Source organism: Diceros bicornis, chromosome 14 (assembly GCF_020826845.1).
Source record: "Diceros bicornis minor isolate mBicDic1 chromosome 14, mDicBic1.mat.cur, whole genome shotgun sequence".
NCBI lineage: Eukaryota > Metazoa > Chordata > Mammalia > Perissodactyla > Rhinocerotidae > Diceros > Diceros bicornis.
Window position 1 is genome coordinate 22,307,543 of NC_080753.1, and position 26,828 is coordinate 22,334,370.

Sequence of the window (26,828 nt, forward strand, 5' to 3'; positions counted from 1 at the left end):
TCTGAGCTCTGGGTTTGGGCAGTTGACGATTAGCCTGAGGTCAAGAACGGATGTGATCCGGGGTACAGAAGTGGCAATTTGGGAGGAACATTTACGAGTCAGGGGCGTTCCCAACCCAGGGAGGCTTCCCAGTAGTAGTCACGGAAAGGAATGGAGTGGGAAAGATAGACTTGACGGCGGGAGGGATGCGGGGAGGGGCAGGCTGATACTCAAGATAGGCATGGGTTGATCCTGGAAGGCTGTGGATGGCAATGAGGAGAGAAGAAAGCGGAGAGAGCCGAGGAGAAGAGCAGACAGATGAAGCAGGTATTGTAGGATTTACAGACGGAGGAGGCGTGGGCTGGTGACAGGAGGAGGGCGGGGAGCGGCAATGTGCCCTGAGCCTGCATGGGATATAAATGAGAAGCGTGATGGGAAGCGGGTTGGTGAGAGCAGAGGTGGGGCGTGGGGTGAGGCGCGCGGGTCAGGAGAGCGGGGATGCGAGATGGGAGAATAATGGGCCTGCGCACATTTGGCCGGCACTTGACAATCTGCTCCCATTGAGATTCCCGTAATTTCCTCGTTTTTGGAAGAAAGGGAGGTTCGGAGAGGTCAGGCGGCAGCAGAGGGTAGGGGCCGGGGGAGCGCGAGGCCGCGGAGGAAGGGGCGAGCTCCGGGGCGAGGTGCGCGCCGTGCGTGGCGGCGGGGTGGGCGCCGGCGGCGGGCGGTGGGGGGCCGGGCCCGCGGCAGCCCGGGGAGGGGAGGGAGGGAGGAGGCGGGCTTCGCCGGCACAAGCCGCCCCTGGCAGGCGGCCTAAGCGCGCACGAGGAGACGCCGCTGCCTCTGCCGCCGCCGCCGCCGCTCGGAGTCGCCTTGAGCCCCAGATTCCCGAGCGCTCGGCTCGCATGGCAGCGGGCTGGGCTCGCGGCCCCGCAGCCCGCTAGGGGCGGCCCCCTGCCCCAGCTCGGCCCTCGGCGGAGCCCGTCGGATCCGGCCTCGCTCTGAGCCCCGGGGCGCGCCGCCTCCCAGCCCGAGGTGAGGACCGCGAGGGCAAGGGCGCGCAGGGCTAGGGGCGCTCTGGGGACTCCAGGCCTGGCGCCGCGGCCGAGCCGAGCGCGGCAGAGATCGGAAGGGGACGTGGGAGCAAGTCCTGGGGGGGTCCGGGGTGTGGGGCTGAAACTGCTAGCGGCCGGGAACTGGCCCTCGCGTCCTCTCCGTGCTCGAGGCTGCCTCTCGGCGCTGTCCCCCGCGGACTCCTCCGTCCAGACTGCATTCCCAGCCCCGGCCCTTCCCGCGCCCTGACCTCCCTCTGCGCTGCCCATCCTTCGCCTCCTTCCCACAGAGTCCGTTCCCAGGTTCCTATCTCCATTCTCATCGCCTGCTCAGACCTTCTCCACCCCCGCCCTCGCTGTCCCTATCCCCCTCTGTCAGGACATCCCTCTCCCCGCTCCGCTTCTGTCACTCGGAACCGGAATCCAAGCCGCTATCTCCGCGTCCGGCAGCCTCCCAGCCTGTGCCGTCCCACAGGTGTCCGCACGTCCGGCCGTCCATCCGTCCGTCCCTTCTGGGGCCGGCGCTGACCATGCCCAGCGGCTGCCGCTGCCTACATCTCGTGTGCCTGTTGTGCATCCTGGGGGCACCCGTTCTGCCTGCTCGAGGTGAGCGCGCCCCCGGGTTCAGGTCGAGGCCCTGTCTGGCCGTCTCTCGCTTTCACGCTGACCTCTGCCGGCCAGGGACGGCACTGCAGCCGCTCCGACCGGCGGGGTTGGCCGACCCAGGTTGTCTTTCGAATAGCATGAGAGTCTCTTCTGTCCTGCCCCAGAGCTGAGTCCACCCAATTACCGGGACCCCGCACCTCTCCCGACCCGCATCTCAGGGAGCTGAACCCTGACCCCGGGCTCAGCCCTCCCACATCAATCTCTTGCAGCCAATGACTGCAGCTCCTACTGTGACCTGGCCCACGGCTGCTGTGCGCCTGACGGCTCCTGCAGGTACCTCTCCCGAGCATGTGCTCCCAAAGCCTTTGCTCCCCATTTCCCAGCCCTCCACACCCACAATCAGGTCAAGCCTCAGGGCAGAGTGTCTAGGCGTGTATACCCTACTGTTCACTCGCCAGCCCCTCATGGCCCACAGGGCGGGCTGACCAGCCTCTCCCCACCCCCGGTTCCCCTGCGCCTCGCTTTTGGCTCATGTCTCCCCGCTTCTTTACTCTCCCAAGTTTTATCCAGGATTTCTGAAACATTCCTCCTCAAGATACCAGGAGAAAGACCTGAAGCTTCAGAGTTTGGAGATTGGGAGCCATGAGGAAAGAGGAAGATAAAGGAAAGATAATTAGTTTAGCCTGGAAAAGAAAGGCTGCTGGAGGGTTGCTGGGGAGACACTCTCATCAAACAGGATCTTTCTCTATGAATTTGAAATTGACTCACTGGGGTGGGGGTTGGGCAAATTCTGTAGCAGGAGGGAAGTGTCTGGACATAAAGAAATGAGCTGACAAGGCAAGCTGCTGGAAAGGCTAGGGGTGTTGGGGACTCTCTGAAGTAGGTCAGGCTTTGGCCCGGAATCAGGGTGGGAAGATAATCCTGATGACCTTTCAAGGTCACTCTTGTTTTTTAAGGGTTTCTGAGCACCTCAGACATGCCAGGAATGGTACTGGGGACATTTATAGACATCATCTTATTTAATTTCTCCCTCAACATGTCCATGCCAGGTATATCCCCAATTTACAGATGAGAAAACTAAGCCTCAGAAAGTAAGTGCAGAAGCAGGACTTGATGCTGGTGTCTGATGGTCTGATTCCATGTGTCCTGTGACCCTGCACAGCCCTACACCTACCTGGGATAGGCCTGCTTTCCCTTAGTGGCTGTCCTATGTCCTCCTGTTTTCTAGAAGCTCTGGTCTTGCCTCCTCCATTTCCTCACATCCCCCTACCCAGAGCCCTGACTGTGCTTCTCCCCCTCAGGTGTGACCCAGGCTGGGAGGGGCTGCACTGTGAGCGCTGTGTGAGGATGCCTGGCTGCCAGCACGGTACCTGCCACCAGCCCTGGCAGTGCATCTGTCACAGTGGCTGGGCGGGCAAATTCTGTGACAAAGGTAGGGGAATAGAGAGGGTGGCTGTGGAGCTGGGGAGAACGTGTGTCTTGGGAGAACACCCATCCATATTTATTGAGCACCTATTGTTATCTGGCTCAATCTTTCAAATACATGGTATTTTATCATTTTAGACTTTACACCTATCTGTTGTCTGAATTGGTCCTGAACATAACCCCATGATGTAGGCAAAGCAGCTGCTGAAAATTGTATACATTTTGTATACAGGAAAATTGTATACAGGAAACTGAGACCCACAGATGAGATACAACTTGTCCAAAGTCGCTGTGAGACAGACTGGCAGTGCCAGGAGCCTCCTGACTCCAGATTCACTGTTGTTATTTTCCCCGACACCATACCAGCCTGGGGTGGGTTTGTGGTGCAAGCCACACCCACAGAGCCTTGGATGGGAACTGGGCAGTTCTGGGTGCCAGATGTGAGGGGCTATCCCAGAGCCTTCCTGGTCTCCTCTCCAGATGAGCACATCTGTACCACGCAGTCCCCCTGCTGGAACGGAGGCCAGTGCATATATGACGGAGGTGGCGAGTACCACTGTGAGTGCCCACCAGGCTTCCACGGGCGTGACTGTGAGCGCAAGGCTGGACCCTGTGAGCAAGCAGGGTGAGTGCTGGCCCCGTGGGATGAGTGGGAGGTCAGATGAGAATCTGGTGATGGGAAGATGAGGAGGCAGGACTGTTTGAGGGTGGTGGCGAAGTGTTAGGGCTGAGAGATGCCCCACATGGGGACACCCAAGGATAAAACCCCAGCCTGGCAAACTATCCTAGTTCAGGGTTTATCAACTTTTTTTGTACCATCTGAACCATTTCTTCAACAACAAAAAATCCGTAGGAGCTGGAGGTATACCAGCTCCATGTGTGACAGCTCTGACGGGGGAGGGTGGGTGTGCGGAGGTAGAGGACCTAGGACTCCCCTCAGCCTCCCAGGGAAGTTGGGATGCAGCTCCTAAGGATGTTCCACACGGCAGCCTTACGTCTCATTCCGAGTGAAGAAACGGGCCTGCAGGACTGGACCTGTCCTCGTCTCCGCCTCAGGCCTGAGAGCCTACGGGGATGATAATAATACACTGGCCTTAAGCCTTGCCTTTGGGCCAGGCCCTGTGCAACTGCCTGACATCGGGTTATCTCATTTAACCCTCACAATTTGGGAAGCTGGGTACTATTTTTATTTTCCTTTTTAAAACAAAGCATTCGGGGCTGGCCCCATGGCATAGTGATTGAGTTCGGCATGCTCTGCTTGGGTGGCCCAGGTTTGCGGGTTCGGATCTCGGGCGCGGACCTGCACCACTCGTCAGCCATGCTGGTCCCTGATGCCATAGCCCCTGGTTAGAGTTTCACTCTGGACGCTTGCACACCTGTGGGCAATGGTCAATGTATGTGGGCAACCCACATACAAAGTAGAGGAAGATTAGCACAGACGTTAGCTCAGGGCGAATCTTCCTCAGCAAAAAAATAAAATAAATGAGGCATTTGAGGTGCAGAGAGAGTGGCTCAAGGTGACATAGCTGGAAGGAGGGGGGCAGTGGTCAGGATGCCGACCTGGGCCACCCTGCAGGTGTAAGTCAGTGTCAATGCCCTCTCCCACCCCCAACCCAGCTCCCCATGCCGGAATGGCGGGCAGTGCCAGGACGACCAGGGCTATGCCCTCAACTTCACGTGCCGCTGCTTGGTGGGCTTTGTGGGTGCCCGCTGTGAGGTGAACGTAGACGACTGTCTGATGCGGCCCTGCGCTAACGGCGCCACCTGCCTGGATGGCATAAACCGCTTCTCCTGCCTCTGCCCTGAGGGCTTTGCTGGACGCTTCTGCACCATCAACCTGGATGACTGTGCCAGCCGCCCATGCCAGAGAGGGGCCCGCTGTCGGGACCGTGTCCATGACTTCGACTGTCTCTGCCCCAGTGGCTACGGTGGCAAGACTTGTGAGCTAGTGTTACCTGTCCCGCACCCCGCCACCACACAAGACAGCCCCCGGGGGCCCACCTTGGCTGTGGTGGTACCTGCCACGGGGCCTGTCCCCCACAGTGTGGGGGCTGGCCTGCTGCGCATCTCAGTGAAAGAGGTGGTGCGGAGGCAGGAGGCCGGGCTGGGTGAGTCTAGCCTGGTGGCCGTGGTGGTATTTGGGGCCCTCACTGCTGCCCTGGTCCTGTCCACAGGGTTGCTGACCCTGAGGGCCTGGCGCCGGGGTGTCTGCCCCCCCGGACTCTGTTGCTACCCAGCCCCACACTATGCCCCGGCCCGCCAGGACCAGGAGTGTCAGGTCAGCATGCTGCCAGCAGGCCTCCCCCCGCCGCCTGACCTGCCCTCTGAGCCTGGCAAGACCACAGCACTGTGATCGGGGGGGGCTTTCCGGCCCCCTCCTTCACCTCCACCCCTCAGACTGGAGTGGTCCTTTCTTGCCACCCCTTAGCTAGGGTACACACACTGAGGGACCTCAGCCTCACACCAGAAATATTATTTTTTTAATATCTAGAATGTAAGATGGGAATTTTATCAAATAAAATTATAAAAGTGCAAATGGGCTCCTTTGCCAGAAGAACCTGCCTGGAGTCGCAGATGCAAGAGGGCCCAAGCAGAGGCCTGGTCCTGGGGAAGCCTTGGGACTCTGCCCCTCAAGAAGGAGTGGTTTCCAAAGAGGAGCCCAGGGCACCCTTTTTCCCTCTGGGGAATGAGGGAGAGGTAGAGCCACAGAGGAGAATGTAAACAAGCAGCCTGCCCCTTTGCAGCTGTCCAGCAGAGGGTGAGACAGAGGGGAGACCCTGCAGGGTGGGGGACTGGGCTCGGGCCCTCAGAGAGAGGAGTGGGCTCCCTGCTGGCTGCTCTGCAGCAGCTGCTGGAACAGCGAGTGGGGCTGGCTGCGCAGGGCAGCAGGGGAGTCCAGCTCTACCACCCTCCCCGCTTGCAGCACCAGCACCCGGTCCGAGTTCAGGATGGTGTTGAGCCTGTGTGGGAGATGGTGGTCAGTGGGGGCATGGGGGACAACGCCCTAGAGAAGAAAGCTGACCTGCGTCCCCTCTTCTCCTCCCCTGGACAGCACAGGTCTGCCCAGCAGGGCTTAGTCCCTGGCTCTGTGCTAGGGGAGGGGCTGCAGACTCCCTCCGACAATGTGCTATAAAGGCCTGGGTCAGGGCCTGGAGAATGAGGAGCTGAGGTTCATGGGGGGGTGGACTCTCTAGGGCCCTGACCCCTAGGGTCCCTGACGCCATAGCCCCGTTAGAGTCTCACTCTGGACGCTTGCACACCTGTGGGCAATGGTCAGCACTGTCTTGTTGGCAAAGCGTTTGCAGATGGTCTGCTGGAGCAGTTGGTCTGTCTTCTGGTCCACGCTTGCTGTGGCCTCGTCAATACACAGGATCTGGAACATGTGGAGGGGGTGGGGGAGGAAGAGGGAGAAGAGGGTTAGCTTTCACTCCTACCCAACCACGAGCCCCCACTCCTGGCCCAGCCCAGCCTACAGTTCCCCACCTCCAGCTCTAAAAGGAAACTAACTTGGTGCCCTGAGACTTCTCCCCAACCCACATCCTCACCCCTGACATGTCTCCTGCCTTCTTCCTGGCCCTCTCGATTGTCTCCTCCTCTCGCCTTACCTTGGCATCTGTGAGGAGAGCCCTGGCCAGACACAGCAGCTGCCTCTGCCCCAGGGATAAGCTCCGGCCCCCCTCGCCCAGCTCACCGTCCAGACCACCTGCAAGGCACAGCAGCTTCAGCCCCAGGTCCTGGGCCTCTCCCTGCTCCCTCCTTCTGCAGACCTGCAGGGGAGGCCTGTACTCACCCAGGGATAGGATCACCTCCCTCAGGTGGCACTGCTCCAGAGCCTGCCACAGGGCCCCGTCCTCATGCAGGCCCCGGGGGTCCAGGTTTTCCCTCACGGTCCCACTGAACAAAAAGGGCTCTTGGGGGATGATAGCCAGCTGGGACCTGGGGGACAAGGCGGGGGACAGGACATGGGGTCTAGGCTGGAGATGAGGCCACTTCTGCTGCAGCATGGGTTTTAGCTGTAGGTCTAGCACCTCCTGGAAGCTTGGGGATAAGATCTGAATATAACCCCTCTCTGCACCCGCACTGGTCAGCTGGGTACCGGGAACTGTGCGGTGCTCTGAAGAATACAAAGAAACCAAAGGCCCAGACTTGGTCCTTAGGAGCTTGCATCTCACTGAGGTGCAAAAAAAACAGAGAACAAGAGTGAGCTAAACTGTGTGGCACTGACTCCAGCAGTCACTGGGACAGCAGTGATGGGCAAGGAGTGACCAGAGATTGAATGGGGAGGGGATGCTTCAAGGTTGGAGGCAGGCCTGGAATTGGGTCCTGGGAGCTCTATGGTAGAGCTATGAGGTAAGGCAGGGAGGGTAGGGCCAGGGCCCTAGATCAGTAATGGGGTTTGGTACAGAGCTTCCCTACCTTTCCACGTCATGGAACTCAGTGAAAACCATACTGGGTTAACCTGGGGGTGGGGGTGGGGAGATGTTAGCCCCAGATGAGGCCACTGTGGCCAGGGGCAACTGGCCCAGGTCTTGAGCTGTCCCAAGCACCGCCTGCTGAGCCTGAGGGCTGAGGGGATCAGTGTCGGGCACAGCACCTGGGAGTGACTCAGGAGGCAGTGACTGGTGGTCTAGAGTGGAGGGTGTATGCCGGGAAGTACAAGAAAGATGAAGCTGAAAGGTGGGCCTGGGTCAGATGGAAGACCTTGAGACCACAGTGTGAATCTGGACCTGGGCACTAGGAGCTTGCTCTCCTCACCTGCTCGTCTTCTCCGCCGCCTCGCCCCCTAGTCGGCCCCGGCTGCCCGGAGTTTATATACAGCCTTCCTGGCTAGGCCTTCCTAAGTGCCAGTAATCTGGTTCCCCTCTCCTCCCTCCCTCAGACCTGAGCTCGGCCAACTCCAGCTGGCTGGTGTCCACACCGTCCAGCAGCACTCGCCCTGAACTGGGCTCCAGCAGCCGGAAGAGCACCAACAACAGGGAGGACTTGCCGGAGCCCGTGCGGCCCACGATGCCCAGCTTCTCTCCAGGCTGCACGCGGAAGGTCACCCCGTCCAGGGCATTGGGCAGCCCTGGCCGGTACACCAACACGACATCCTGGAACTCCACGCTTCCCTGGGTCAGCCAGCCGATGCCCAGCTGGTGGTGGGAGACGGAGGGAGATGAGTGAGATGGGGAGGAACGAGAAGGAGGAGGGGGGTTGGACAGTAAAGAGAATGAGAAGCAGACAGCGTGAGAGAAGAGGTGGGGGAATGGGGGCAAGTATAGGAGAGATGTGGAGCAGGGACACAAAGACAAGGGGCGCCGTGAAGAACAGGGAGATCACGCGGGGACATTAAAGGAGCTGAAAGAGATGGGAGGAGTGAAAGGAAAGGAACTGGGGCCATCAGGAGGGTCCTTCAGGGTTCCAGCGCGCAGGCCTGGGGTGGGGGTGCAGCCCACCTGTGGCAGCCGGTCCTGGGGCTCCTGGGGCAGGTCACAGGAGTACTCCTCCAGCCGCTCGACGCTCACCAGCATGGCTTCCGTCTGCGTGAAGCTGCTCACCAGGCCCGAGAGCAGGCCCGTCAGGGACAGGGCGTAAGACAGGGATAGGCCCACCAGTCCTGGGGAAGAGGAGCACTAGCTGCTAGGGGAGGCTGAGACACTGGGGTGTGTGTGGGGAGGGGTGGGGCAGAACAGGGGAATCCCAAGCTGTGGACTGTGGGCATTTAAAGGAAGCCAGCAGAGAAACAAAAAGATGCCAGGACCCAGACCAGGACCACAGGAGGCTACATGCAAGGGAGTGGAGTGGGCCTGGAGAGGCTGTGAGGGATGACAGGTGGAGGACAGGTGGGGCGGAGCAGAGTGCTGGGGATGGGGTGGAGCAGGGCGGGTGAGGATCAGAAGACCCTTCTAAGTCCTAGATCCACCACCACCTGGGCGAGTCACTCCTTAGACTCAGCTTCCTCAATTCCAAAACGGGGGCAATGAAAATTACAACACATCCTCACAGGATACTCTGGGTGGGAGGTGAAAATGTTGGGAGGACAGTGCAGGGAAAGGTAGGGGGCAGGGGGTGGGAATAACATGCTTCTGAGGTGAGAGTGAAGGGTCCCGGGGTGGCACCTGGGTCAGCGAGGCCCTGCTGGTGCTGCATCAGGGCGATGCCTGCGATGGCGCTGACCACTGCGGCCCCCATGAGCTGTAGCCGAATGTCTAGCCACTGCATCGTGGCGCTGGCAGCAAACTGGCACCTCTGGTTTAGCTCCAGGAGTCTCTGGTTCTCCTCCTCAAACCTGGGGGAGGCCAGGAGGGAAGGAGGCCGCTCTACTGTTGCACTGACCCGCCCAGACTCCTTCCCCACAGAACGCCTCCTTCTTGGAGCTGATCTGCACACCCACAGGCCTCACCTCAGGGTTACAGGAGCCAATGTGCTCTTTTGTAGGGGGTTCTGCTCTGCCTCACTATCCCTTTCTTCTGTTTCTTTCCTCTTTCCCCTAGTGCCCTTACCCACCCTTCCCTTCTCAGGAGAACTGAAGCCCCCTTCCCCCACAAGGCCCTCTTCTCAGGGGTCCCTCTTCTCCCCTTCCCCAGCCCTCATCCCCCTGGCTCTGGTTGAGAGAGGCAGACTTCACACACCTGTAGGTGGCCCTGGTGGCCCGGAGCACGGGGAGGCCGGCCAAGGTGTCGGCCAGGTGGCTGTAGAGTGGAGACAGGGTGAGGCTGCCGAGACGCCGCAGCTCCCGCGAGGAGGCCCTGTAGTGGCGCTGCACACGATAGTAGATGATGCTCAGTAGTGGCAGCAGCAGCAGCAGCCAGGGCAGGCCGGAGCCCAGCACAGCCAGGAGGCCCAGCAGGCCTGCTGCGTTGGCCAGGAGGCTGTTGAGGACGAAGGGCAGGCTGTCATCTGCACAGGCCACGTCGGAGGAGAAGCGGTTTAGGACCCGGCCCGTGGGCGTGGAGTCGAAGAAAGTCACTGGTGCCTGGGAAGAGGGGGGTGTTGTTAGGTGAGGGCAGGGCCAGGTGAAAAGGGTTTGGGGGCAGCCCTGAGGGGATGGAAGGCCCAAGTTAGAGAATAGGAAAGGGGTAGTCCCCTGAGTTTGGGGGCAGCTGGTGGAGCTTGGAGGAAGAATATCGCAGGGTGGGAAAGATGGAGAGTCTCTCATCCCTCTGGCCAATGGTGACCCTGAGGCCATGCTGGCCATTCCTCTATCTCTGTGCTGGACATGCTTACTCCCCTTTCAAGGGCGTGGAGCTCATCTCTCTCCAGAAGATGGGGACTTCAGGCCAGTGAGTGAGGTTTAGTTAGATGTCAGGAGGAACACCCTGACTGCCTGTGGCTGGACAGAGTCGGGTGAGGGCAGCAGTCAAAGTCAGTGTTGTCTCACGGTTAGGCACTCAGGCTCTGGAGTCAGACTGCTCCTTGGATTCCAGCCCTACCACTTACTAGATGTGAGACGCCAGGCAAGAGGCTTAATCTCTTAAAGGCCCCCGTTCGTCATCTCAAGAACAGGGATAATAATGGAATTGCACCTCACAAGGCTGTTAGTAGGATTAAAGGCCATACATACAGCAGTCAGGTGCTTAGCAGAGTCTGCCTGGCATGGAGCAAGTGCTCGGGAACTGCTAGCTATCTGGATTCCTGTTGGGAGGGACAGTCTCAAAGACAGCCCCTTCCCCTCCCTGCCTTCCCTGTCCCCCAACTGTCTTTACTTGGGGAACAGTCCCATCTTAAGGCAGGGGACTAGGTCAAAGGACTTTCTGAAGCAACTCCTACTGCCAGCTTATGAGAAATTAATCTCTTCATAGCCTAAAGGTGTCCCCTCCTTGGCTTCTGGAGGAGAGACAGGACAGTGGGCAGCTGCTCCCTGATAGCCACTGCATTCACGGCCCAGCTCTCCATGGAACCAGCCTTGCCCAGGTCACTTATACTCTCAGAGCCTCAGTTTCCTCATCTGTAAAATGGGGATAATAGTACCTACCTCACAGGGTTATTATGAGGCCCTAAAAAGATAACAGACAAAAAAGGGCTTTGTAATAATAACAACATTAATAATAATTGCTAATTGAACACTAGTATGTGCCAGGCACTGTCCTAAGCACTTTCCACATACTAATTAATTTAATCTTCATAATAAGTCTATGGGGTAAGCGACAGACTAGATATACAAATAGCAACAGGAATGGACCTTAGATACAGCCCTAAATAAAGACTGTAAGAAATGGAATGTCATTTGTAAATATACATGCACACAAAACAAGCGTTTTGCAAAAAGACGAACAAAAAGATACATATTAAACACAGAATGGTTGCTTATCAAGGAAAGGAGGGGAAATGGAAATAGGGTATGCAGATAAAAGGGGATGGATAAATAAATAAAACAAAAAAGGGACCTCGCATGAACTAAGGGGTGATTAATTCTTTTAGCCCTCTGCGCTTGAAGTCCAAAACGGAAGTGACTCTGAGGAAGATTCTCTTCTCCTCATTTTACAGATGAGAAAGCTATAGGCTTAAGTAACTGGGTTGGAACCCAGGCAGCCACTCTGCTCTCGGCCTCTCCAGGTCTCAAGTTGTCAAGGACTGTAAGGGGCTATTTTCTCCTGAGGACTAGGAGGTAGGTTGGGGCCCCCGATGGAGCCCATGTACTGGGAGGGCTCCCCCACGCCACCCCCTGCCCTCTACTCCCTCACCAGAAGGACTCGATGCAGCAGGCGGCGATGCAGGGTGGTGGCTGCTCGGAGGGTGCCCGCCGCAAAGAGCACTGCCCGGAGGAGGGTGCAGAGGGAGTTGACGCCAGCAATGGTTGCATACACGGTGAGGTAGAAACGGATGTCTGAGGAGCCATTGGGGGCAGCTTTGGGCAGTGGGAACACTGAGGTGCTGGGTGGTGGGGAGGGGGCTGTGGGTAACCAAAAGTAGGGCCACTCAGGGGTCCCTTCCCCTCCCCCACACCACCTCTCCTCGTCCTCCAGAAGACACCAGCCCCAACTCTCACTCCCTGACTGGCAACCACCGTGGGAGCACCAGGCCTGCTCCTAGCACAGCCACTCACTAGAGGCTTCCGGGGGAGAAGAGGAGCAGCTGGGCAGACAGGAGCCCAGTGGAGCCTGGGCTGGTGGGGGTTGGCGCCTCCTGGGAGCTGTTCTTGGCTGTCTTCAGCTCAGAGATCCAGTGGGAGAGCCACCAGTCAGCAGCGTTCCTTGTGGCTGGGTGGGGATGGGAAGGGAAAGCTGCGAGAGAGACTCGTCTCCTTCCTTCTAGTCAAACACCCCCTCCTCTGCCCTTGACTCTGGTTTCTACCCTTCTTCACCCTCCTGGCCCTCCCCACTGTGCTGTTATCCCATGTCCTCCCTTCTTTCCTGGGTCATCACCCTTCAGCTCTGGAGGGACCATGAGCTCAGATTTGCAGAATGGGAGCTAGCCCGGGAGGCAGTCCAGAAGATGGCTGTGGAGCACACCCCTCTCGCCCTTGGTACGCTCTCAGAATTGGGAGCCTGCCTCTGGTCCCAGCTGTTGCCCAAGCCTGGGGAGTCTCTGGGCTTTGTAATGACTAGTACAAGGTGACAGATGTGATGGGGACCAGATGATAGGGCTGTGGGTGGGATAAGGAGGCGCCACGGTTTATTCCTACCTTGCATGAGGAGCAGAGAGAAGAGGATGGCTACAGCCAGGCCCCAGCCCATGGCCCTCCAGTATGCTTGGTACACGTTGAAGGCCACGGCACCCTCCTTCTTGCTTTCTTCCTGCAGCAGGCGGCCAGATGTGCTCTCCTCCACCTCCAGGCTCTCCTTTGTCTTCTCTGGGTTCTGTACCGACTGGGCTGTGGCTGCAGGGGTCAGGGAGGTCGGGGGGGATTAAGCTCGCAGGATGACAGTTGAAAACCTCAGTGTTTCAGAACTGTAGCAAACATCTCTCCAGTGTGGGAGTAAAGAGCAAGCCCTTTCCTCTCACCCCTGGGCCATACCTGTGTCAGACTCTTGTCCTTCCTCAGCCCAGGCTTTGGGGACAGCTTGTACCAATGGCAGGATCTCAGAGGGAGGCCCTGGAAGGTAGCAGGAGAGATGAGGAGGGACTGTCTGGGAATATACTATGGCTTTCTAAACGTGTGTGCCAATCCACCTCCTATTCTCTTCAGACCTCCTCCCTGACCCTTCCTAACAGGACCCTTCCCTGGACCCCCAGACTCTGAGCAGGACCATCAAGTCCATCCCTCTGTGTCTGGAGTCCAATCAGCACAGAGAGAAAATGTTCACCCCAGAAGGAGAGTCACAGCCACTCGTGAGCACCCTGTCCAGTCACCTCTCATGACTGCAGAGATTTTCCCTCGTGCTTCATGAAATTCCTAACACTCTGGTGGAGCCTCATTTCCTCCTGTCTCTCTCCCAGTAAACTTGCAGATGGTCATGTCCCTCTGGATAATACTCCTTCAGAGGTTGTTTTTGTTTTTTTTTTATAAAAAAACTATTCTAAATCTGATTGCTTCTCTTCTCCAAGAACATCAGACTGTTCTCAGAGACCGTGGGCCTCTAAGTTCCCAAAGCACCCAGTCACAAAGCCCGAGTCCCAAACCCACTGGCACGTCACCAGTGTGCACCTTTCCCTCCTGCTCTCCAGTTCCTCACACCAGTTCTGGGAAGGCAGGAGAGGGTCTCCCATTAGACGGAAGGATGACCGGGCCCAGGCCACACACGGAGCAGGTGCAAGTTATACACTTGAAAATCCATCTGTCCCTCTTGCCCTGTCACACCCAGGTAGATGGCTCCCTCACTCGGCTGGGCTCCCGCCTGGTGGCCCACATTACCCGCCCGGACGAGGCGCCCGGCCTCCATCAGCAGCACCACATCAGCCCTCTCCAGGTACTCGGTGCGGTGGGTGCAGAGCAGCCGTGTGGTGTGGCTCAGCATTCCCAGGATGCACCGATGCAGCAGGTGGTTGGCCACATGTGCATCCACAGCGGCCAGGGGGTCATCGAGAAGATAGAGCTCTTTTTCCTAGGGAGAGGAGGGGACACCATGGGCACCATGTCCCAGGTCCTCTCCTAGGACATGATCTTGAGGCAGTCAGAGAAGACAGTCGAGAGGAACTCTGGGGGCTACCCCTATGGCAGTAGAGAAGGAGGTGAGACCTGAGGGTGGACTTCCCTCCAGCCAAGCAAGGCCAGCGTCCCAGGGCCAGTGCTCAGCTTTGCTAGGTCCCAGCGAGGTAAGCCACATAAAGCTTTGTAAAGGGTCTTTAATTCTGCCTTGAAATACAAAAGGGGGATGCAATGGCCAAGGGACCAACACCTCAAGAACATGGAAGAAACCAGATGCTGGGCTGGCCCTGTGGCTTAGCGGTTAAGTGCATGCGCTCTGCTACTGGTGGCCCGGGTTCAGATCCTGGGCACGCACCGATGCACCGCTTCTCCAGCCATGCTGAGGCCGCGTCCCACATACAGCAACTAGAAGGATGTGCAACTACGACACACAACAATCTACTGGGGCATTGGTGAAAAAAAAATGAGGAGGATTGGCAATAGATGTTAGCTCAGAGCCGGTCTTCCTCAGCAAAAAGAGGAGGATTAGTATGGATGTTAGCTCAGGGCTGATCTTCCTCACAAAAAAAAAAAAAAAAGAAACCAGATGCTGACGAAAATATCCCCATCCCTTCTTTCTCAGCCAAGCTCCCAAGGCTCTGGACTCCCTCATCTTTAACTTACCTGGTAGACAGCACGAGCAAGAGCAATCCGGGCCCGCTGTCCCCCGCTGAGGGTCACACCCTTCTCCCCCACTTCTGTCTGGTCCCCAGCAGGCAGGATCTGACAGGACAAGCCCCCCAGTGTTGGTGAGTGAGCTCCCTTGTACCTTGTGCCCCACTTCCTATCCCTTCACAGGGAAGAGACGGCGGCGGGTCAAGAGAGCCAGGGAGGGGCCGGCCCGGTGGCACAGTGGTTAAGTGCGCGCGCTCTGCTTTGGCGGCCCCAGGGTTCGCAGGTTCAGATCCTGGGCACGCACCAACATACCGCTTGTCAGGCCATGCTGTGGCAGCGTCCCATATAAAGTAGAGGAAGATGGGCAGGGATGTTAGCCCAGGGCCAGTCTTCCTCAGCAAAAAGAGGAGCATTGGCATCGGATGTTAGCTTAGGGCTGATCTTCCTCACAAAAACAAAAAAAACAAACAAAAGAGAGCCAGGGAGTGTGAGGCGCCTGGACTTGAATTTGAGGTGAGTGAGTCAGAGGGGATAAACCATAATTCCAACAACAACTAGCATTTGTTGAACACTCTCGTGTGCTTAGTGCTTTATAGGCATCATCTCATCCAACCCCCATGACAACCTTCTGAAGTTGGTATTTCCTTTTCACAGATGAGACCAAAGCTCAGAGTAACTACCTTGCCCAAGGCTGTTCCACAGCTAGTAAAGGGCAGGACACGAACATAGATTCTTAACCATTCCATCACACTCACTACCTTGACTTTGTAACAGGCAAAGATGATGATGGGCAAATTTGACGTGAAGGCTTTCATAGGGTTTTAGAGAAGGAATGTACTCCGAGCCTTCCTGTGGCCTCAGGAGTGGTCCCCTAGCTAAGGGGTCCCCACACCAGAGGAAGCACCTATGGTGTACCAGATGGTGAGTCCCCTGAGGGCAAAGCTTTGTTCTTCATCTCTTTTCTTAGTGCTTAGAACAGTTCCTAGTACCCGGTAGACCTTTGGGAAATGCCTGATGAAGAAACAAATGATAGGGGCCGGCTCAGTGGCACAAGCGGTTAAGTGCGTGCACTCTGCTGCGGCGGCCCGGGGTTCGCCGGTTCAGATCTGGGCGTGCACCGATGCACTGCTTGTAGGGCCATGCTGTGGCGGCATCCCATATAAAGCAGAGAAAGATGGGCACGGATGTTAGCTCAGGGCCAATCTTCCTCATGAAAAAAGAGGAGGATTGGCATCAGATGTTAGCTCAGTGCTGATCTCTCTCACAAAAACAAAACAAAACAAAAGAAACAAATGATAAATGGACATAGGAGGCCCCATGGTCAAACCCAAGGCCTTCTTTCCTAGGGAAGTTCCGCATTTATCTGGACAGGGTAGTGGGAATGATAGTCCTGCAGGGAACATGGGGGCTGGGTGGGGAAGTCACGGGAGAAATCTGGAATCTCATTCCCTCTAAATTCAGTACGCTGGATGTGAGGGATCTAGGGCTTGCCAGCCTTCCCTATAGTAACCTTGACCCTCACAAGCCTTCCCAGTGGGAGGTGAGGGAGGGCCTCTTGAATCAGAACCCTGAGTCAGACCTACGGAGAGCCAAGCCTCGCAGGGAACCCTCCCCTAGCCCCAGAGGCCTCAGGGTTCCCCCAGCAGCTGCGCGGAACACCCAGTGACCACCACTCCTCCGGGCCCTATGCGGAAGGGGGAACTGAGCAGCTGGACACCCTGGGAGGACCGAAGGCTGACAGCCAGTCTAGGTAAATGGTGCCCGGGTAGAAGCAACCCCTTCCAAAGAAGCAAGTCTCTGACTTGAGGTGTCAGGGACATGGGGAAGCAGGTGGCCAGGTTTTACGGCCAGGTACTCACACTGAGGTCGTCATTGAGGGCGCAGGCCTCCAGCACTTCCTGGTACAGCTGGGCGTCAAATGTCTTCCCAAAGAGAATGTTGTCTCGGATGGTGGCAAACTGGATCCAGGGTTCCTGGGTGGCCAGGCCAAAGCCTTTGGACAGCCCCCACACTGCCACCCGTCCACACAGCCTATAGAGAGCCAGGCCAGCAGCATGAGGGGCCAGCTCCTAACTGGGTCCCTCCAGACTCAGCCCCTGCCTCCCAGAAGCCTCTCCAGACTGCTATCTTCTACACAGGGTCCCCCTGCATGTCACATGGCTCTCTGGATTGGCAGCCACTGAGGTCAAGGGGTCCTAATAAGGCTGTAAGCTCATTCTGGACTGGGAAGGGAAGAAATTGCTCTTTGGCTGCAGCCAAGCAGCTGTCATATCTAGATGTGCTCAGCAGAGAGTGTGCCACCACCCTGCACTCATTCATTCTCACGGTAACATAAGAAGGCCCTGCTTCACACCTCTGTTCCTCTCTGGATCCCTCCCCTGCACAACCACATCTTCTGAAAGCACAGCTCATGCTAGATATTTCCATTTATTTCTCCACTCACTATTATGGCACTTAGAACACTCCGTGTCATGATTATGAGAACTCACTTTCTTGACTGCCTTCCTGGTCCAGACTGAAAACTCTCCTAAGAAAGGGACCAGGTCTTGTTCATCTTGGCATCTCTGGCCCCTAAAGAGGTGTCCACCACACAGCAGGGGCTAGGTAAGTGTTGCTGAAGGGCAGAGCTGAGGACAGAGTGTGCTGGAGGTTGCTTACCTGTGGAGCTCCCCAGTGATGGCGGCCAGCAGCGAGCTCTTCCCGCAGCCCACCTTCCCCACAATGCCCACCAGGACACCCTGCAAGGAAGCCACACAAGTGTCAGGTCTCCCTCCAGAGGCACTGGGTTGCCAGTCACTCCCACAGAAAGGAGGTTTCTCTAGGCCCTAGTTGGTCTGCAGGGAAGAAAGTCTCCACCCCACAGGCTGAGCTGTGGCTCAGTGACTGATGCTGTGCTGGACCTAGAGAAGTGGGGTGTTTTATTCTCCACCCAGAGGGGCTATCAGGGTCACTGTCTGTGTGAATGGCCTCTGAAGAGGAGCAGTGTGCCAGAGAGAATGGGAGCAAAACTGCCTAAGCACTTCCATGGAAAACTCTGAGACAAGCATCCCAGAATGGGGAGGGGGAAAGAAGCACTCCAGGCTTTGCGGCCTGGATGCTGGGCTGGCTAAGTCCATCTGCAGCTAGACTTCTGACATCTCAGGGCAAAAAGCAGTGCTTTGCACAAGTGCCCACTTCTGTGATTTACAGTTTAAAATTTTCTGTTCTCCCTTCATTTCTTAGCTATAACATACATTCATGGAGCTATCTCCCTGTACATAAAGGTAAAAAAAAAATCCTTCCCTAGAAATAGGTGGGGCTCACAGAAATTCTGTCTGTGATGCCCCTACCCTGCCAGCTAGGGTTGACTGATCACGAGTGGGCACCGGACCAATCCGAGACCCTTCCCTGGGAATTCCCTTTCAGGCTGCAGCCTAAGGGCTCTCTGAAGTCACATCTTCTGCTCAGTGGAAAGTGGGTCCACAGGGAAAAATGAGGCAAATACAGAGAAACAGACAGGACAGCTATGCGAGTCGAGGCTTGGTTCTGGGCTGTTGCTGAGATCTGGCTGTGTGCTCGCCTTTGGATTCTGCAATTCATCTCTATAACCTTATTATAAACTCTTGTTTGCTTAGGCTGCTCCAGTGGGTTTCTATAACTTATATCCAAAAAAGCCCAAATGACACATTAGTAAAATTCCTTTGAAAAATTCCAGCCTTGTCTTGCCTGAACTAAGACACAAAACAAAGCATGCAGCCCAAGCCAGAAATGTGAGCCACAGGCGGCAGAGGCAGTGGTGGAGCACCACCGGGGAATGCTGGGTTGAGCTGCGGGGCAAAGGGTTGGACTAGGGTCAGGGGAGAGTGAAAACTCAGGACTGGGGTGAACAGGAGTTGCTGTCCTGCCAGGAATGTTCTTTCAAGTACTTTGACGATGTATGCCGGTGTGAGTCACAGGGTGTGATTCCTTTCCACCAGGCTAAAAAGAAGATTATCTGTCCTATTTGCAAAATCCTTCTCGGAGAAGGCTGCTGGGCCTCTCCCCAGGTCCCCAGCCTGCGGGAGAAGCTGGATAAGCTCTGGGGTCTGTTCGGAACTCAACAGCCTCTGAGGAACACAGAGAGACAAATACACTTGTTGGTCTGGACTGGGAGGATGTGAGCTGTCTAAAGACCAAGGAGAGATGTGACTACTCTAAAAAAGCTGTGTGCTGGAGGAATGACATTCAGAAATGAGCTGTCATCTCCTCCCAGATTAGAACCTGCTCATGCAAACCCCTCCAGTCCCTCCCTCAGTAATCAGAGCTACAGGGCCATCTGGCTATGACTGGCTCTGTCCTTGTTTATCTGTCACTGAGTCTGCATCTCCCTCCTTAGTCTGGGGACTCTCACAGGGTGTCTGACCAACGAACCTTCTTCACTTCGAGGTGACTGATGAAGGTCTCCTGGCTGGTTCCAACTGGGTCCCAGGAGAACAGGGCTTCATGCAGCTCTAATACTGTAGATGGCTCTGTAGGGGGGTCTGAACAGGGAAGAAGCCACTCAACTTGGGCTTCTAATCTACAACCTACCTGCTCGGGGAAGGTACACCACGGGCATGTCGTTGGCTTGCCTGTCCCATATCTACCCGCCCAGGGCTAAGGCAGCCTCAGTCTTGGTCTAAGGATTCTCCCTGAGGAAATGGCCACCAGCTCGGCCTGGATTCTGCTGCCTCTGGCTCCTCTTGACAGTGTCTATGTCCAGCCCCCAGGGAGCCAGAGTTCCCTCCTCACCCTGTGCCAGGTTCTGCCCTCTAGCTTCCCATTACCTGGGCTGTAGTAAGCCTTGGGGTTGTGGTTGGGAAGGTCAAGGAAACGCTGGATCCGGTCCAAAGACACTTTAGCCTCCAGGAGGCCATTGATCACCCAAGGGAAGTTGTTGAGGGGCAGAATGAGCATGCGCACCAGTGCCAGGGCAGTGAACACCTAAGTTGGGTAGAGCGGGGGGAAGCATCAGCTGAAGCCCAGGAGCTATCTGAAGGCCTGATCTAGGGGTGGCCCTGTGGACAGGTCTGCTGAGGGAAGAGCAGGGCAGTGGCAAAACTGGGGCTGGCTGGACAATCCTTGGGTTAGAGGCGGCCACTCCAAGAATCCCTGAAATCCCAGATGTTCCTCCAGGGTTGCATCTTGATAAGCACACAGGCCTAGCTCATCCTGAGATGTTCTCAGAATTTCCAAGTAGCAACATCAGCTGGCGCTGGCTAGACCCAGCACTGGATCATGGATTTTTTCCCCCAGGCCATCAGAATGGGGATAAGGAGCCTGGGCCTGACTGGAAGTTGGAAACGAAGGAAGAGAAGACAGAAAAAGAGGAATTCCTTCACAGAGGGAAGCGTTATATATTTGAGGCCCCAGAAAAAGGTCACTTCAGAGAATTTCCCCTTGGTCGGGAAAGGATAAGGCAGCCAAGGATCCTCCTCCCCTCCTTCCCAGCCAGCACTGAGAGCCTGAGCCCACCTCCCCACCCCACTGCAGTCACCTTGCTGCTGCTTCCCTCCCATGCTCTCTTACAGCCATCTCCTCCCCTCCTGGTCCTCACCTTGGTGGCAGTGAGCTGGTGCCCCATGAGGACATAGGTGATGAAGATGATGATGGAGATGACAACTGGCAGGGCAGCCCACAGGTACACACAGGCCGCATCCAGGTATTTGACGACCTGGAGTCGCCCCAACTCTCGAGCCCGGCAGGCCTCTACTCGGACCCCCAGCGCCTGCTCCCACCCGAAGAACTTGATCACCCGAATGCCACTGAGCAGCTCTGTCATGAGCTAGGGACAGGGACAAGAGAGCAGTGTGAAGTGGAGACACTGCTCCTGTGCCTTCTCCTCGGCCCGTCTTCCCTAGGCTCCTAGCAGAGCATGTTGAATACTCTGAGCCCCCAGATACTCTGTACCTCCCCAGTCCTGGTTTTCCTCACCTCAGCCCTTTCCAGAAATCCTGCCCTCAAACCCTTTTCAGCCCTGGGTTGCTTGCCCTGCCAGTCTTTTACTTCTCCTCCATATGCTCCAGCTGAGGGCAGGTCGGAGCTGGAATCCCCCCACCTTCCTAGGAGATGAAGTGGTGGAAAGTGCAGGGGCGTTAACCTGCTGGGGTAAAGCCCTCCTTCCATTAGATGAGGGACTAAGGACTATTTCCCGAAGCCAGAAGTTGCGGGCTTCAGAGGCTGGTCACCAGTCCAACCTATGGCTTGGGTAGTATGGGAACTATGCCTGTAGGAGTATACAGCTATGGGAGGCTGCAGCACAGTCCAGGGTCACACAGGCTGATGGGCCCAGGCCAGATAGGCAAAGGCCAGAGGAAATCCTTGGATCCTAATATTTGCACATCCACAGCCTGCAAGCTAGGGAGGCACTGGAGCCTTTCCAGATGGCCCTGGAGACGTAGCGTGTAGATGTCATGGGTAGGGAAAAAGGCCTCATCCCATAACTAGCTTTCAGGGACAACCCCTTCGATTAGCACTCCAAGCTATTCCAGTAAGAGGTGGACAACTATGCTGTATAGACCCCCCGCCTGACATCCCCTCTGTAAAGGTCCCCACAATCACTGCAGAATCCAGAACTGACTCAGCCAGACCCTCAACACCTAGAGTTGGCCCAGGCAGGAGAGTGACCTACTCCCTTCCCCACAGCCCACCCCTAACAGGTAGCTGGGGTTCTCCTAGGCCTCTCCACACGCGGCCATGGGATGGCGCCTAGATGAGGAGGTGGGAGACTTAGGTCCTGGCTGTAACACTAAAAACCCATTTGGTCCCAGACCAGTTACCTCCTCCCTCCTAGGGCTGCTGCTTAGGGCTGCATGAACTAATACTATAGTACTAATGGGCCACATTTATCTAGTGCTCCCTTTGTGACTGGCACTGTACCAAGCATTATCTCAGATGATCCCCACAACAACCCTATGACGCAAGCTACTATTATCCTCATTCTACAAATGAGGAAGTGGAGGCCCAGAGGTTAAGTGACTTGCCTGAGGCAATTAAACTAGTAAGTGGTAGAGTTGGAATGTGAATCCATGTCTGTCTTTCTCTAGTCTGAGCTCTTAACTTCTAATCACACTCACTCTCTCAAGCACCGTGCATGGGAGGACCTGGGGACCAGGATGCTGGGTGGGGTCTCCAGACTGCTGAGAGACCCCAAACAGCCCCTCACCTTAACCCGCGCATCCTTGTGCTGTAGCATCTCCTGGTTGCCGGCCATGATGCGGGTGGCAATCACTTTGTTGACAGGTACCAGCAGCAGTGCCAGGATCAGACCGCCCACAAAAGCCACACCCACCTGGTGGTGCAGCAGGTAAAGAGTAATGGCCAGCTGCAGGGGCAGGCCCCAGGCCTCATGGAAGCTCCCAGCAAAGTTGAGCAGCCGCTCAGAATCAGTGCCTAGTAGGTTCAGGGTCTCCCCGGCAGGAGGGCGTCTGGGCCCTAGCTGTAAAGCCTTCTGGTACAGGATGTTCAGCACGGCCCCCCGTGCCTGAAGTGTCACCTTCCGTACCTCATACCCATACTGATTCTGCAGCACAGCGCCCAGTACGGCCCCACCGGCCAGCCCCAGGGCATAGAGCAGGCCGTTGCTTAGTGGCTCCTGCCCCCCCTCAAGGAAGCCCACCAGTAGGGACAGCAGCAGGGGCCCTGAGAATCCCAGCATGGTCCCCACCAGCTTCAGCAGTCCAAGTGCCAGGTAGCGCCGCCCAAATGCCCCATACAGGGCCCTCCACAGCCGGGCCCCCTCCTGCCAGTGTGCCTGGAAGACATGGGCCAGGTAGGTTGGGTGCAGCCTGCGGGGGAGGCGGCAAGTGTCCTGGGGCTGCCGGAGCTCTCCACGGGCCCCGCGGGCCAGCAAGGGTGTCAGCCAGGCATAGGAAAAGCGTGACAGCCAACTCTCCCCATCTTCAGCTACCTCGGGTTCCTGTCCCTCGGATAGAAGGGGCTCCTGGGCCCAGGGTTCCTGTGGCGCCCCAGGGACTGCCCAGCCCAGTCCATAAGCCAAGAGTGCAGCCAACTGCAGGATGAGAAGGCACAGGCGGGAAAGGGGCCCTGGGAGAAGTGGGGGCAGAAGTGTGCCTCGCTGGCAGTGCCACAGCAGGGTCAGCACTAGGGCTGGGGCTGGCAGGAAGGCAGCCAGAGCCAAAGCCAAGGGCCCCCGGGAGCGGCCATGAGGCGAATGCGCCAATGCCCACAGGGCCAGGCTGTGGCTGATCCAGGCCACAGCTGCCACGCCCCCTGCCAGCACCTCTAGCCCTATGGGCCCTGGGCCTGCCCCTGGTGGCAAAGCAACTGGAAGGAGGTCTAGTAGTGGAAAGATGGAGAGCAGGAAGGAGGCTGCAAGTCGGAGGCGCCAGCCAGAACTGCAGTGTAGGATGTAATCTGGATTCCTGGGGACAAGGGGGAAAAGAGAAAAGGAGGCACATCATGGCTGACTCAGGGCCCAAACATACCTCCAATAACTCACTTACCTAGAGAGAATCAACTCCATTTTCTGTCTTGCACACCTTATTTCTATCCCATTTTACCCTGGAATCCAGGGTCTTTTCTCCCAAGAAGTCTTCCTCGATTAACCTAATCCATTTTCTAATGTACCCACATTTCTGATCATCCTTTCACCACAGAAATTGACAATTTTTTTTTTTTTCTGTGAGGGAGATCAGCCCTGAGCTAACATCCATGTCACCCCTCCTCTCTTTTGCTGAGGAAGATTGGCCCTGGGCTAACATCTGTGCCCATCTTCCTCCACTTTCTATGGGACGACGCCACAGCATGGCTTGACAAGCGGTGCGTTGGCTGCACCGGGGATCTGGACCTGCGAACCTCAGGCTGCCAAAGTGGAGCCGTGCACTTACCTGCCACGCCAAGGGGCTGGCCCCAGAAACTGACAATTTTGAGTTAAGGTTGTACCAAACATGAAGACCCTAATTAGAAAAAAAAAAACAATCCTAAATTTTCATACAGATAACAACTAAGTGATGAGTATTCATTTTTACGAGAGTTATCTACCTAATAACCCTTAAATTCACCTGAAGCACTATTAGATGAAGAAAAATTTGACTTACATACAGCTCCTATACTCTAATACTATAGCCTAAATTTTATGAAATCTCAGAATATTCTCTCTGTCTTACCAATGGTTGTAGAAGGTGGTGTGGATCATTTTTGTGACTCCATTAGCTAAAGAAAAACCTCTTTTCAGTTTTGTCTATATCTTCTTGTCATGCAGAAAACATATTTAATAAACAAAAGGGTGATCTGTCTGCCCTAAAATCAAGTACAGGAAAACATGGCTGCAGCAGACAACATTAGAATGTCTTGAAGGTTCATATAAAAAGAGGACTGTTATTCCCTTTATTGGCAGGGCTGGGTTACTAAAAAAGTTTAATTGTCGAGTGCTTTAGGTTTCTTTAAAAAAGTCCAGCTGATCACAGTTATATGGAGGGGTTTGCATTGGAATAAAAGGCAACCGTTAATAATTCTATTTCCTGAGATGTGGGGACAGAAGAAAGAACATCGGGCTCTTGGAGGCTGGTACACTGGCCCCAAGTTAGCCATCAACCAGTCTTATAATCTGAAAATCTACAAAAGTGATGATTTCTATCACGCACTGGGCCTTTAAAAATGTGCCAGGCACTGCACTATATGCTTAAATGCATTATGTGATTTAAACCTCCCAACGATGTTATGAGGCTCAGAGAAGATACATAACGCCCCAGAACAGCCACACGGCTCCAAAGTGGTAATGCCCAGATTTTATTCTACTTTTGTCCGCCTCCAGAGTCCTGACTACGTATTCTGGTTATCCTGCCGCAGAGATGAGGGTTTCGGGTCAGGTCTGCAAGCACACATGGACAGATGTCTTACATCCGTCTCTACCCACCTCGGGGTGCCCCAGTGGCAGGCACTGAGCACGGCGAGGAGCGCGTGGGGCAGGGCGCTGAGCACCAGCTGGGTGAAGCAGTGGCCCGTGGTGTCCCCCTCCCACAACGGGAGCGGATGCAACACGCTGGTGCCGCACAGCTGGGCCAGGAGCCGCTCCATGGAGGCCTCACCTGCGGGAAAAGCCGAGGGTGGAGAGAGGGAAGGTTCCTCCCAGAGAGGGGGACTCCCTTTTCCCAATGGCGAGGTCCAGGCAGGGAGCGTGCACCCGGGGCGGGGGTGTGGGGGGTGTGTGTGGGGGTGTGGCGGGAAAAAGGACAGCACGATGACCAGGAAGAGGAGTGGTGTCAGCTGACCCTGACAGCGCGTCCCAGCCGGGTCTCCCCGCCTCCAACCCCACGCTCGAAACAGGACTTCCCCTCGCTTCCGCCACGAAGCCAGACGCCGCCGATTCTCGCGTTACCTCAAGCGGTAGACTTGGGGGTGATTTAGCTCCCCGGAACTGGCGGATTTCTGGACCGATCACTCACCCTGCCTCCTTGTGTTCCCGCCCCAGAGATCCGGAACCGCTAACCTGAAGAAGCTGCTTTCCACCGGATCCCGAGATCCCGAGCACTGGCGCATGCAAAAGAGCGTGCCGCGGGGTTGGGGTGCTGGCCAGGCTCGCTTGGCACCCCCTAGAGGCGGGATGACCTTTCAGGCGCCGTTCGCCTCTCCCATTCGCCGGGCTTCTGCGCGCATGCGCACTGCTCTCTGCTTCCGATGATAAGCAGTGCGCTGGTGCATTTGCAACCTTGCTTTTCGGCGTGGTTATGCTGCCTCGCTAGCGTGTGGGCTGATCTCGGTACTAGAGCAACGTCTTTCATACACTCGCACGTAAAGTACTGGCTCCCATCTGTCTACTGTTTATTAGCAGGCACATGCATTGCACTCTCTAATTCTTAAAGCTTACAGAACTGGGAAGCCAAACATGCGTGCTACACGGATGCATAATGCCACTTCAGGACACTGAGACCATTTTCTTCCTTATTCCAAGGCTGCATGGCTTTGGGGAAGTTACCTAACCTCTTTGAACCTCAGTTTCTTTATCTGTACAAAGGGGGCAATAATGATTACCGGCTCAACACAAAGTTGACATAAGAGAAGCCATATTGTAGAAAAGAAACCATATTGTAACTTTGGATCACCTCTGACTAACCCAGCTGGATATGTACCCTCCAGGAGATCTACTTGCTCTGTAGATTTTATGACCCCAGCTTGTGTATGTACCTCCTAGCTGTGATAAGACGATTTCTTTGTTCTTTTGAGTTCCTTAGTAATGTGATGACCACCAGACAGAAAGTCTATGCTCTTCTGAGTTCCTTAGTAATGTGATGACCACCAGACAGAGAGTCTATGCTGATAGCCATTGGCAATGACAACTGAAAGATCTGGTGTGGTGACTCCCAGTCTGTAACACCAGAGGGTCAACATTCCTAACTGCCTGCCCTATAACCCACTGGGCTATATAACTGCTTCAAGATTCTGTGCCCTGGTTAAGATGGTTCTTTTGGACATTAGTCGGCCATCTTCCCCCTTGCTAGCAAGCTCTAATAAAATGCCCTTTCTCTGCCACCATCTTGCCTCTTGATGATTGGTTTTTGTCTTGCTGAGAGCATATCATGTGCTTTGTGTGGTAACAATACCAAAGTACTGTTGGAGAGTTGCATAATTAATTTAAAATGCTTAGAGTCCCACAAGAAATAAATCTTTTAGGGAAGCAATGGAAAAAACATAAGCTTTATAGTTAGATGGACCTGGGTTTGAATCCTGACCCCACCAATTTTTAGCAGTGTGATCTTGGGCGAGTTACCTCTGTATCTTAGTTTTATTATCTGTTTATTGGGCCTGGTATCTACCTCACACTATTATGTACAGCACCCAAAGAAAAGCAGCTCCACAAATAACTATAATTATCCTGTTTAATCTCAGTAAGAAGCCTGGTGTCTCTAACGTCAGAAATTAATATTCCTGTTGTTATAAATTGAGAAATGTAGGTTTGCATTTCACATCCCCCAATAATCATTTAGGCAGTTAGTGGCTGCTAACACAAAAAAAGAGACAACCAGACGTTGTGTGCCTCCTTATGAAAAATAAAATATTCTTGCTAAAAAAATGTGTTCAGATATGTTCAATCACCACAGTCAACTTTAGAACGTTTTCATCATCTCAAAAAGAAACCCTGTACC

General features: G+C 55.5%; 2 protein-coding genes across 11 annotated transcripts; one reads left to right on the top strand and one right to left on the bottom strand.

Moving 5' to 3' along the window:
- The first annotated feature begins 1,257 nt into the window (after nt 1–1,257).
- On the top strand, nt 1,258–5,527 carry DLK2 (delta like non-canonical Notch ligand 2). Its single transcript, XM_058554307.1, has 5 exons — nt 1,258–1,637; nt 1,907–1,970; nt 2,939–3,069; nt 3,543–3,687; nt 4,680–5,527. Exons 1-5 carry the CDS (start codon nt 1,562–1,564, stop codon nt 5,413–5,415), a joined length of 1,152 nt encoding a protein of 383 aa, XP_058410290.1. The 5' UTR covers nt 1,258–1,561; the 3' UTR covers nt 5,416–5,527.
- Nucleotides 5,520–25,276, bottom strand: ABCC10 (ATP binding cassette subfamily C member 10). 10 transcript variants are annotated; one of them, XM_058554298.1, is made up of 23 exons: nt 25,175–25,276; nt 24,602–24,773; nt 23,574–23,642; nt 21,890–23,108; nt 20,282–20,509; nt 19,512–19,668; nt 19,117–19,226; nt 17,386–17,465; nt 16,587–16,758; nt 14,737–14,835; nt 13,840–14,029; nt 13,003–13,080; nt 12,670–12,864; nt 12,091–12,244; nt 11,729–11,918; nt 9,677–10,020; nt 9,164–9,333; nt 8,501–8,661; nt 7,944–8,197; nt 6,853–6,998; nt 6,668–6,765; nt 6,323–6,435; nt 5,520–6,022 (listed from the first exon to the last, which is right to left on the bottom strand). In XM_058554298.1, the coding sequence occupies exons 2-23, from the start codon at nt 24,760–24,762 to the stop codon at nt 5,869–5,871; spliced, it is 4,542 nt and encodes a 1,513-aa protein (XP_058410281.1). In that variant the 5' UTR covers nt 24,763–24,773; nt 25,175–25,276; the 3' UTR covers nt 5,520–5,868. The 10 variants fall into 10 exon arrangements, 9 of the variants coding, with proteins under 9 accessions (XP_058410281.1, XP_058410285.1, XP_058410284.1 ...); XM_058554302.1 differs by lacking the exon at nt 25,175–25,276 and adding an exon at nt 25,131–25,171; XM_058554301.1 differs by lacking the exon at nt 25,175–25,276 and adding an exon at nt 25,064–25,126.
- Nucleotides 25,277–26,828: the final 1,552 nt, after the last annotated feature.

Bases quoted from the DNA above. Each gene is read 5' to 3' on its own strand.
- ABCC10 (XM_058554298.1), bottom strand. From the start codon at position 24,762: ATGGAGCGGCTCCTGGCCCAGCTGTGCGGCACCAGCGTGTTGCATCCG. The intron at 14,030-14,736 runs GTAAGTTAAAGA...TCCTCTCCCTAG, and splicing joins TTGCTCGTGCTGTCTACCAG to GAAAAAGAGCTCTATCTTCT. The intron at 10,021-11,728 runs GTGAGGGAGTAG...CCCTCTTCCCAG, and splicing joins TGCTGCATCGAGTCCTTCTG to GCACCAGTGACTTTCTTCGA.
- DLK2 (XM_058554307.1), top strand. From the start codon at position 1,562: ATGCCCAGCGGCTGCCGCTGCCTACATCTCGTGTGCCTGTTGTGCATC. The intron at 1,971-2,938 runs GTACCTCTCCCG...TCTCCCCCTCAG, and splicing joins GCGCCTGACGGCTCCTGCAG to GTGTGACCCAGGCTGGGAGG. The intron at 3,688-4,679 runs GTGAGTGCTGGC...CCCCCAACCCAG, and splicing joins GGACCCTGTGAGCAAGCAGG to CTCCCCATGCCGGAATGGCG.